This window comes from Equus quagga, chromosome 8 (assembly GCF_021613505.1).
Source record: "Equus quagga isolate Etosha38 chromosome 8, UCLA_HA_Equagga_1.0, whole genome shotgun sequence".
Taxonomy (NCBI): Eukaryota; Metazoa; Chordata; class Mammalia; order Perissodactyla; family Equidae; genus Equus; species Equus quagga.
This window is the reverse complement of record NC_060274.1, coordinates 116909756-116921650: the sequence shown is the minus strand read 5'-3', so window position 1 is coordinate 116921650 and position 11895 is coordinate 116909756. Positions and strand designations below refer to the sequence as shown.

The 11895-nt window shown below is 45.3% G+C and overlaps 1 protein-coding gene across 1 annotated transcript; it reads left to right on the top strand.

The window, feature by feature from the left end:
• ZC3HAV1L (zinc finger CCCH-type containing, antiviral 1 like) lies at window positions 1-11399 on the top strand. The gene is made up of 4 exons (XM_046669127.1): window positions 1-424; window positions 1369-1504; window positions 6916-7174; window positions 8318-11399. Exons 1-4 carry the CDS (start codon window positions 54-56, stop codon window positions 8452-8454), a joined length of 903 nt encoding a protein of 300 aa, XP_046525083.1. The 5' UTR covers window positions 1-53; the 3' UTR covers window positions 8455-11399.
• The last annotated feature ends 496 nt before the right edge of the window (window positions 11400-11895 follow it).

Sequence of the window (11895 nt, the reverse complement as noted above, 5' to 3'; positions counted from 1 at the left end):
GGAGTCTGCCCGCCTCGGCTCGCGCGCTGGCCGCCCAGGCCCGGGCGGCGAGCATGGCGGAGCCCACGGTGTGCTCCTTCCTCACCAAGGTGCTGTGCGCCAACGGCGGCCGCATGTTCCTCCAGGACCTGCGCGGCAACGTGGAGCTGTCGGAGGCGCGGCTGCGGGCGGTGCTGCGCCAGGCCGGGCCCGAGCGCTTCCTGCTGCAGGAGGTGGAGATGCGGGAGGGCCTCTGGGACGCCGAGGCCGAGGCGGCGGCGGGCGCGGCGGGCGCGGGCGGCGGCGGGCCCTCGGCCTGGAGGGTGGTGGCCGTGTCCTCCGCGCGCCTCTGCGCCCGCTACCAGCGCGGCGAGTGCAAGGCCTGCGACCAGCTGCACCTCTGCCGCCGGCACATGCTGGGCAAGTGCCCGAACCGCGACTGCTGGTGAGGCGGCGGCGCGGCGGGCGGGACGCGGCGGCCTCCCGGGGCGGGGGCGCGATCGCCGCGCGGGGCCGCGGGCCTGGCCGGTCCGGCTGCAAGCAGAGCCCCGGGCAATGGGAAGAGGGCCGTGGGGCCGGGCGACCCCCTCCGGCGGGGCGGAAGGGAAGGGCCCTCAGGGTCCTCCGGGGAGGCCTCCTCTGCGCTCCTCGCCCCCGCGCGCCGTGAGGCGGGGGTCGTGTCCATCTGGGTTGCTCACACCTCTCGCCAAAACCTTGCAGCCCCTGCCCCCGGGTCCCGCACAACATGGCCGGGATCAACCAGGACTGGCTTGGGACTTGGGAGTTCATTTACTCCAGTGGGCCTTTCGGGGGCGTTGCAGGTCCCACGAGCCCCGTGGCCTCTTTATTCAGAGATTGCTCCTTCCCACCTAAGACACAGTTTTCCAGAAGCGAGGCTGTGCTCTCTCCATGTAGAAAGCCTGATCTAGTCTGACCCCCGGGAAACTGAGGGCGGGATGGTGTGGGGAGGTCGTCGGGGCTGCCTCCTGCCTGCAGTCTTCTTTGGTTTACTCCAGCCCCCAAAGCGAGCTGGGGGCTCTCGCTCTTCTGAGCGGTGGTGGGCTGGGGGTGGGGGGGCGAGCAGCTGTTAGGGGTGGAGAAGACCCGTGCGGGCACCCACAGAACTGGTCAACACCGTCCGTCCAGGCAGCTGGCTGGGACAGGGGTTTCCTGGGCTCCGAGGCGGCCTCATTTAAATGAAAATGACCCTGGGAGGGGAGTTGTTTCAACCCAGCTTTCTCTTTGTCAGAACTTATTAGGCTGCGGTATCCTGTGGTTCATGGAAATTGTTTAACTTCACATGCAAGTGGCAAGTGGCCCTAGGCCAGGAATCTGACCGACTGGCCCTCCTTCGCCTGAGCCTCTGATCAGAGCTTCGTGTTCCCCCAGGTCTACCTGTACCCTCTCCCATGATATCCACACACCGGTCAACATCCAAGTCCTGAAAAACCACGGCCTTTTCGGCCTCAATGAGGCTCAGCTTCGGATCCTGCTTTTGCAGAACGACCCCTGCCTTTTACCAGAGGTGAGTCAACAAAGAGTCACCCGCATATTGCCTGTACCCTGAGAGATGTTGGGGGGAACATGGAAAGTCTACTTGCAGAGGACAGCCTGAGGTGTATAGGGGTGTTATGGAACAGTGCTGATTTTTCTGGAATGTCTATGGTTTTATTGGGCTTTGATACACAGGGAGTGATGGACTTCTGTGGTATAGAAATAATCATGGCTACTGGTTTTTTGAGTGCTTACTGAATGCTAAGCAATTTGTATACCTTAGCTCATTCATAACCTGTGAGTGAGATATTCTTGTCCCCATTTTACACGTGAGGAAACTGAGGCTCAGATAGATTAAATGACTTGCCCAAGGTCACATAGTAAATGGCGAATTTGAATTTAGCTCTGTCTGACTATGAAGTCTGTGTTTTGTGAATTGCCTGTGTATGCTTTTGCCTATTTTTCTGTTGAGGCACTTGTCTTTTCCTGTTAATTTATAAGATGTCTTTCATAATATAAATCTCTTTTTTGGTCACATTTGTTGCAAGTGTTTTCCCCATTTACTTTTTTGGGGCTTTAGATATTAATTTTAATTGCTTTGAAACAACATGATTTAGTTTCAAATGCTTAAAAAAGTACCCATTATAACAGCTATCTTGGTAAAATTAGCATGTTTGTATCTGTTTAGCTGTACACAAGAAATATATATACATATTTTTTTGGTGAGGAAGATTGTCGCTGAGCTAACATCTGTGCCAATCTTCCTCTATTTTGTGTAGGATGCTGCCACAGCGTGGCTTGATGAGCGGTGTGTAGGTTTGCGCCCAAGATTCAAACCTATGAACCCAGGGCTACCAAAGCAGAGTGTGGGAACTTAACCACTATGCCACCTGGCTGGCCCCACACAAGAATTTTTTTAAAACAAAATAGTTGGACCCCTAAAAGAAGGTATTACAAGAGAGCACAAATTAAAAGTAGAGTTTTCTAATCTAGCAGAATGATTCTATCATAGTCATTCTCATTACCGCACAAAATTGGGATTCTCTTCCTGATGTGCATTACAAAACGCCAATTATTATGGCATCAGCTTTGGGGAAAAGAAATCAGCTTTATTTTGTGAGATCAATCTGCCAGGAGACAGGGTTATATGCTCTCAGATCTGTCTCCCTGATCCAGGGCTTGGGGCACAATTTATGGGATGAAGGGCAGGGCGGTCTGAAGTGTGGAGATAATGATCAGAGGTAAGGAGAAGTGAGGAAATTGATGATCTGCGTGAGCGTAGTCAAGCTTCATGCCTCTACGTAGGATGCATGTTCACAAAATGGCGGCATTACCATGATCTGAGGGTGGAGTTTTTAGCTCCATGACGTCAAAAAGTCACTTATCGAGCATTTTCGTAGGCCCCAGTGATGGGTTGGTGGTCTCAACTGGCTTGAACTGGACAAGAGGTGTCAGTTCCTAAAAACCCACTCTTTTTTTTTTTTTTTTAATATTTTTGTTTTTTTGGGATGTACATCATATTTCAAATTCTAGATACATTACATTGTGTTCACCACCCGAACACTAATTATAGTGCATCCCCTCACATGTGACCCTAATCACCCCTTTTGCCCTCCCCTCTCCCCCCTTCCCCAATGATAACCACCAGTCCAATCTTCAATGCTATGTGTTTTTTTTTTTTTTGTCGTTTTTATCTTCTACTTATGAGTGAGATCATATGGTATTTGACTTTCTCCCTCTGACTTTTTCACTCAGCATAATACCCTCAAGGTCCATCCATGTTGTCACAAGTGGCTGGATTTCATCATTTCTTATGGCTGAGTAGTAGTCCATCGTGTATAAATACCACATCTTCTTTATCCATTTGTCCCTTGCTGGGCACCTAGGTTGCTTCCACGTCTTGGCTATTCTGTATAATGCCGCAATGAACATAGGGGTGCAAGTATCTTTATGCCTTTGTGTTTTCAAGTTCTTTGGATAAATACCCAGCAGTGGAATAGCTGGATCATATGTAAAAACCCACTCTTAATTACTCTGTTGATAAGATGAGGTCAGTTAACTGGTCCTGGAGGGCCCGAGGTTATATTCTCAAGTTGCTGGGAGAGGGGTGAAAAAAAGGGAAGGTATTGGGAAAATAGAGGGTAGTTCACGATTGTGGTCCCATTTTAACTCTAAGGAATTTCAGGGTCTAGAAGGGAGGAAAGACAAGGCTGGAGGTATGAGCTGGAGCCTTTGGTTCAGATGGCAGAGGCTGCCATCAAGGCAGCAGTCTGTACCCAGAAGGCAGCGCTGGAGTCACCCTTAGGAGCCAAGAGCTTTCTTCTTGGCATCCATCTCCTTTCTAATTTCTTCAGGTTTTGAAGCCAGGTGTGGTAGGTCATGGTTATGAGCCAGATACATTCCAGCCATGTTGCCAGAGGTCATCCAAGCAGCAGGTGGAGCAGGTGATGGGCAGGAAGGGAGAGGAGGATGGCAGCAGCTAGGAGGCAGGGTCCATTCCTTCCTCTCTCAGAGGGAAGGGGCAGTGCAACCTCTATTTACCTTTAGTTTTTATGAATTTTTTTGCTTATAGAAGTTTCACGTTTTTATGTTGTTAATCCTATTGAATCTCTTTCTTTATGCCTTCTCCCCAGTGTTCTACTATACTCCTATACTCCTATACTCCACTTCAGTGTTTTGTGAGCAGCCAATGGGTTGGCTGCACTTAGGACAGGAGCCCACCCCTGGTCCCATCCGCTGCGTCTGGAGGCGTGTGTCATGTGGCACAAAACATGGCCACTTGGACAGCAGGGACCATAGACGAGCACGGTGGATGAGGCACAAATGGTACCTCACATCTCTAGTGTGAAAATGCCTAATGACCCCTTTTTACCACTCTCCTCAAGATACAGTACATAATACAGATGTAGTACACGATGAAAAATCAATAAGGGACGAATATTGTGATTTATAGTAAGAAATCTGTATTTGGTCTTCATCCCTTTTCCTGGCACAGAGCCCCTCAAACCCTTGGAATTTCCTAAGTGTTGAGAGTGATGCAGGTTTTTGAAAAGCCCCTCGGTCACCTAAGGATGGGGGCTGGTTGCCAGGAGAACCAGCCATGTGATCAGCGGGTTGGGACTCTCAGTCCCACCCCCACCTCCTAGGAGGGGAGGCGGGAGTTACCAGTGGCCAATGATTTAACCAGTCCTGCCTACGTAATGAAGCCTCTGTAAAAACCCAAAAGGGAGAGTGGAATCTCCGTGCTGCTCTCACTTACCTTCCCCATGCATCTCTTCCATCTGGCTGTTCCTGAGTTATGTCCTTTTATAATAAACTGATATTCTAGTAAGTAAAAATGTTCCTCTGAGTTCTGTGACCTTTCTAGCAAATTAATTGAACCCAAAGGGGGGTCCTAGGAACTTCCGATCTATAGCCAGTAGGTCAGAGGCATAGGTGACAACCTGGACTTGGGATTGACGTTTGAAGTAGGTGCAGTCTTGTGGGACTGAGCCCTTAACCTGTGGGATCTAGTATTTATACTATCCCGGAGATAGACCTGGAGATAGTGTCAGAATTATTAAATTTGTGGGACACCCGGTCAGTATGAGAATTGCTGGGTAGTGTTGGAAAACACACACATTGGAAATATGAAAATGCTGTAGTGATATATTTGAAAACTTACATGAAATGGACAAATTTCTAGAAAAATATAACTCATCAAAATTGATTCAAGAAGAAATAGAAAGCCAGAATAGTTTTTTGAAAATAAAGCACTAAAATAAAACTTTTGAAAACCCAAAAAACCAGAGTATTAGTTAAAAGTCTTCTACAAGAAAATGTTAGGGGGCCGGCCCCGTGGCTGAGTGGTTAAGTTTGCACGCTCTGCTTTGGCGGCCCAGGGTTTTGCTAGTTTGGATCCTGGGCGCAGACATGGCACCACTCATCAAGCCATGCTGAGGCGGCGTCCCACATGCCACAACTAGAAGGACTCACAACTAAAAATATACAGCTATGAACCGGGGGGCTTTGGGGAGAAAAAGGAAAAATAAAATCTTTAAAAGAAAAAAGAGAAAACATTAGGCTCATAGTTTTACCATTCAGCTCTAACAAATCTTTAAGAATAGGTGATTCTGATTTTGGGGTTAGGTCTAGGATCTCTTTTCCTTATCTCCTGTACATTCTTCACATGTTATCACACTGTTGAATTAAAGTGGTGTGCATTTTAATATATGATGGTACAAGTCTATGCCCATTATTCTTCTTTTTCCATTTTTTTTCTTTAATCAATTCTCACTTGTTTCCTTTTTCAGATAAGTTTTAGAGTCATTTAAGTTCCTAAAACTGTTTTATAGGAATTCTTTGGGGGAGATGGGAATTGCTGTAATACTATGAGTTCATTTTAGAAAAGTGGCATCACAGTTATAGGTAGGATACCATTTTGTTTTAAACCAGGTCATCTGTGTCCAGTAGAACTTCCCACGCTTTAGGTTTGACTGATTGCATTCCTCTAATATCATTGAACAAGTTCCTCTACCCCCTGAGTTTACTATAAATTGATAGTTAAATCTGGAGGATTGACTGGGTTTAGGTTTGATTTTTGTAGCAAGAATTTTTTGTACGTGTGGTGCATTGTTAGGGCAAGTCCCCGCTTGCCTGGGACTGAGGGGTTTCCAGCGATGTCAGACCTTCCTGCTAAAACCTGGACATTTGTGTTTCCTAATGTGTCCCAGCAGGAGGTACGCAATGTTGGGTTATCTTTTTCTCTGCGAGGTTAAGATTGATTCGTGGTTTTAGGGTTGACAGGCTGATCCGTCATTGTGAAGTTCCCCATCCGGAGGCGCTTGGTTTGCCTGGGACAGACCCGGTTTACATTAGTTGTCCCAATGTGATATTAATACTGCTCCCTGAAAAATGTCCTTGTCTGGATGATAAGTTATCTGCTCGCGCTGCCTGTCTGGATTGGTTTCCCTGGAAGCAGAGCCTGACTTGGGGATTTAGGTGCCTGTGATTTATTGAAGGTGGGCTCCTCGGGAAAATTCTGTGAGGTGTAAAAGACCGAAGCAGGATACAGGGAAGGGAAAGCTACAAGCAGGGTAAAAAGTCTGACCTTGACTTGATTCTTCGCAAGGTTCTGGAGCAGAAATTACACTGAAGAATTGTTCTGGCCTTGAGGCAAGGGGGCCAGCCTTTTGTACCTGCCTAGAATTCACTCACTGGCTACAGGATGTGGGTGAAGAGGCCGGGTCAACTGAGGGTCAAGATCAGAGAGGAGCAACCTGTGCCTCAGTGGAGCTGGGGGAGGTCCGATGGGGGTACCATTAGAGTACCCATCTGCCTTTCATCCATTGATTTTAACAGCCATTCATGACGAGAAGTTGCCATTTAGAGAATCTATCATTTATTGGCTTAAGAGATACAGTGAAAACGACTGTTTTAAGTGTTGCCTCATTGCTCTACCAGGTCTGTTTACTCTACAACAAAGGTGAAGCGTTGTATGGTTACTGCAACCTCAAGGATAAATGCAACAAGTTCCACGTGTGCAAGTCCTTCGTCAGGGGGGAGTGCAGACTTCAGAAGTGCACACGGTCCCATCAGCTCATTCACGCTGCGGCCCTGAAGCTGCTGCAGGACCAGGGTCTGAATATCCCGAGTGTCGTTAACTTTCAGATAATCTCCACCTACAGGCACATGAAGCTGCACAAGATGCTCGAAAATAAAGGTGAGTGGATCAGAGGGAGATAAAGCATTGTCAACGATGCAGTTTTGACCTGAAAGTGAGTCTGGGGAGAAAGCACTTCATAGGTTAAGTGCTGCTCTGTCTTTGGGGAAGCTTACTTAGGACGTTGAACATTTTGTGGTATGGAACTGTGATTCTAACACAAGGAAGGAAGGGATGGGGTTTATTTTCAGTGCTGCCAGCCACAGGCTTCTGCCCCAGTGTTTGAGCAGTGTAGCTCCTCAGTAAGCGCCAGTCAGGGAGGAGGTAGTTTCGTTAGGGAAAAAGAGGAGGGAGGTGGGCCAGTGACTAGAAAAGAAAGGATAATGCAGGGAGGGCTTTCTTGTATTAAATCGAATTAAAGTTTTTTCTTTTTTAATTTTTAGGAAATTTTAACCACATTACAGAAATATTTGGAAAATAGAGAGTAGAAATAACAATTGCACATGACTCCACTCTCTCTAATCCACAGTAATTGTTACCATTTAGTTGCAGGCTCTTCAGTCCTCTTACTATACAAATACTAGTCCAGTTGTGGTCAAAGCGTGCATCAGTTTAGCGTCTTAAATTTTCACTTTATCTAACATCACAAATATCTTCCCATATTGCTGTGTAGTCTGTCATTTCTTAAGGTCTACAAAGTGTGGTTTGGTGTTCCTTTAATTCTAATGCATTCAGGTTACTTGTTAGATTTGCTTTCAGTGGGTTGTGGGCTTAGGAGAATTGCTGATGGGAAAGCCAAATCACCAAAGTCAGGGTCTCTAAGCTTTTAAGATGGATTTTCTCATGTTGGGATGGTAGTGGCTGACTTTATGAGCAGGTGGTTTGAAAAGAGGCGGGGCTCTAGGGAACCCTATGTGGTGGCAGACACCTTCTACATTGTGCTATGTATGAGGTCTGTCATTATCTTCCTCTGGTCTAATTTAGTGGGTCTCTCCCATGAAATAGTGTCTTTCTGCTTCTGTTGAAATACATAGATAGATACTTTTTTTTTTTAATCCAGAAGACACAAATGCTTCAAATCAAGAGTGTTGAGAGTTTTGTCTGAGATTTGATTAGCTGGGCTGATGTTCCCCAAATAAAATGAAATTTAGAGTGATAAAAGTGGTGTCTTAGGAAAGCTCGTCTCTTTGCTCATCTTTTTAGATAATTCAGCTGCTTCTGCCGAGCATTCACAGGGCGTTGAGAAACAAGGAGTACACGTAGCTGGGGCTGCAGGAGCCAGTCCTCCTGTTTCTGTCCCTGCTCAGTCAGCCAAGAAGTCGTGCGCAGGTAAACCTTAAAGGACGGCAGTGAAATGAGAAGAAGCTTGTCCAGTTGGAAGGTCTGAAAACAAAGCTTCTGTTGAGCTTTAATTTGTAACCATTTATTCATTTAATTGTTTATTAATAGTGGCCTGGATAAAACCTACCTCCCAGGTTGTTGTGAGAATTAAAGAAGATGGAAAAGGAGAAAATGTCAGATTGGGAGGATAAAATTGGGAATGGGAGGTTGGGGATGAGGTTGGACATTGTGCAGGCAAAGAGGGGGTAAAACCTGAGTGTGCGTGGGGTCAGCCCAGGGCTGACCCTGGAGACGGCGTCTCTGCCTGCAACCCCCAGAGCTTTCCCCAGGTTGCCTGGCCGGAGCTCTGAAAGGGGTAGGTTTCTGCTGCTTGTGTGACCCAGCCAAGTGTTTTTCCACATATACACACATTTTACCTTCACACACACATTTATGCATTTACACAAATGTATTTATGGAGTGCGTACACTTTATACTCTTTATTTTTTTTACTTGTTATTCCATAAGTGTCTTTCTACTTTGTTCACATTGATCATGCATGATCGTTTTTATGCACAGATACACTAATATAGCCTAGTTTACTTAACTGTTTCCCTTATTTGGGGATATTTTGATTCTTTCTAACGAATTTTGAATATAACTCTTTTCTTAAAATCCACACAATATTGAATTTTTAAAGTTATTCTTTACTTTTGCTTAGCTTATAGTTGCTAAATGATAGCATCTTTTGGTTTGCATTTCTTTACATATATGTGCAAGTAAATATTTTTCCGTGTGTCTGCCTTCTGTATGTATTTCGTGCATTTTGTCCATGCCCTTTAATTACTGGAGCCCTCCCCTGCAGATGTGGGATGACTTTTAATTAGGCTCTTTGATTTTCATGAAAGGATGTCATCTGTGCTGTGCTCATGTGATAGCTAACTCTTGTGGATGTGGATCCATCCTCACCCATCACCACAGAGTATATAACTTCCGGGTGCTCACCAGAGATTTCTACCTCATTCTGTCGACACTCTTATCTCTTATTAAGCTTTTACCGAAGCCCAAATTGCTATAGTTTGAAGGATGTGTAGTTTGTCCATTCCTCTGCCTTGTATCTGTTTTCTGTGGATCAGGATGGACCATCAGAAATCTATATACCTCACCCATTTCGTGTTGACTCTCTCCTTCCTCCCTTCTCTCTGCCCCGACCCACCCAGCTGTCTTCATCAGATTGTACTGAGATGTTTGGTTCTTTGTTTTTGTCAAGGGGTACCACAGAGAAGCAACTTTATGAAATCCTTTCCTGTGTTTGCTGTAGCAGTATTCCCCAGTGTCATTGTGTAGTGTTTTTAAAAAGATTTTACCTGTCCTGCAGGAACATAACATTTGAGAAATAGGGACAAGGTAGCGAGTTTTTCGTAAAGCTAAATTTATTTAACTTAGAAATTTTTTTTATCAAAAATACTGTCTTGTCTATTGTGCAGAAATGTCCTTTTTAAAGTGAGAAATTGCTATGCTTTCTCCTAATGGACGATAATGGATTCACGCAACTTATGTTAATCTTTTCACTTTGATTGTCAACAACACTTTCTGAAAGCCCTTGTGTTCTGCACATCTGGTTTCTTTTTTCTTAGTTCTGATTTCTCCTGGTGCTAAGTTTTTTAAGAATTGTTTTTACATTTTATTATTATTTGCATTATATCCTTTTATGATGTATATTTTTGTTGTAAGCCACCTGAAGTCCTTAATGGCAATAGTGTCATGTGTAAATGCATACCTCTCCCATTAAGAGACTTGGTAGAATTTTACCTTATTGTGTACTTTTTATATATTTTATAATTATGATTTTATATATGAAGTTATTGACCCTCTCTAATCTTTGTTGCAACATTTTATTCAGTTCTATAATATTCCATTTTGATCTTAGTTCTGTTGGTATTCATTCTATAAAGGTCTTTTATATAACCATCCCTGTCTCTCGTCTTTTTCCCTGATGATTCAGCTGTTAGAGAGTCGTCCCATTAGAGCTGGAGAGAGGTTTTCTTTGGCAGTTTATTGGGGCTTGTGAGATGAAGCTGCACATCCGTAGGGTCCACAAATCCAACATACCCTCAACTCAGAGATTAACTTTCCTCCAGATTTGTTCCTCCTTTGGTTTCTTTCTTTTGGCATGTCACCACCTATGGCTTAAGCCAAAAACCTACAAACTGTCCTATACTCTTCTTTCTCCTTCTTCCCTGTGTCAAACTGGTTACCCAGTGTTGGAGATTTTTTTCCCCCTCAAAAATCTCTCGAATTTGTATGCTTTTCTGCCCCTTTCTTTCCATCTGATAGACACAGCCTTGTTTCACACCTTCGCCACCTCTTGCATTTATTTCACAGATGCGTAACTCGGTGATTTTCAAGTCATCTTGCAAGGGTTTTTTGTAGAAGCTGCTAGGGGGCCCCCTGCTCCACTTCAGTGCTGGTAGCCCCCTTTTAATTTGTAACATAGTAGGTAGGCTTTTGTGCATTTCATTGATCTCCTAACCCCGGTGCTCTCCCTCTGCCTTCCGACCTGCTGCCTGGTTGATCTTTTGAAATGCATACCTAATCATACTGCTTTTTCTACCATAACCTTCATTGGTCCCCGTCACGTGGAGTAGGAGTCATAAACTCAGATGCCTCCAGCCACCAGAAAGGTGAGTTAAATGGATGAAGTGAGCTGACTGTAAGAGGAATGGGGGAAGAGAGCAAGTGCTTTGGCAAACTGTCCTGTCTAAAAGAGGCAACTACCTCTTGTTTCCATGTGGGAATGTGGGCCCATATTGTCCATATCATCCCATTTGTCAAAAGGAGCCAGAAATCCAGATTTTTATGAGAAATTTTCTGACTTTTAAATATTGACTCTTGTTTTTAAAAGATTTTATTTTTCCTTCTTCTCCCCAAAGTCCCCCAGTATATAGTTATATATTTTTAGTTGTGGGTGCTTCTAGTTGTGGCATGTGTACGCTGTCTCAGTGTGGCCCGATGAGCAGTGTGAGGTCTCCTCCCACCATCCAAACCAGCGAAACCCTGGGTCAGTGCAGCAGAGGGCGCGAACTTAACCACTCGGCCACGGGGCCGGCCCTAAATATTGACTCTTAATTGAGTTTTTAAAATGCAGACCAATATTGTGTGTCTGACCTACCTGCAATTTCTGGAATGTGCCATTTTATCTGCGACTCTGTGTTTGTAATGATGCTCCTTCCGAGTGCCCCTCCCTCCCTCCTCCTGCCTCACAGCCTGGCAGAGTGAGATTTGAAATGCCCGTTGAGCCTTTCCTGAGCCCAAGAGAGGTGGCTCTCGGCGCTCGCGAAGCTCCAGCATAGCACTTACCGCAGTGCATTTCAGCGCTTTGTGCTTTTATTCCCTAGCTTTGAGCAAAAGCATTGATTAGTCTTCTTGGTAATTCTAACTCTTGGTAGTTAAATATTTTT

What these genes read in the sequence shown, in the direction of transcription:
- ZC3HAV1L (XM_046669127.1), top strand. Translation starts at nt 54, where the DNA reads ATGGCGGAGCCCACGGTGTGCTCCTTCCTCACCAAGGTGCTGTGCGCC. An exon ending in ACCCCTGCCTTTTACCAGAG is followed by an intron (nt 1,505 to 6,915) that starts GTGAGTCAACAA and finishes TTGCTCTACCAG; the next exon opens with GTCTGTTTACTCTACAACAA. An exon ending in CAAGATGCTCGAAAATAAAG is followed by an intron (nt 7,175 to 8,317) that starts GTGAGTGGATCA and finishes TCATCTTTTTAG; the next exon opens with ATAATTCAGCTGCTTCTGCC.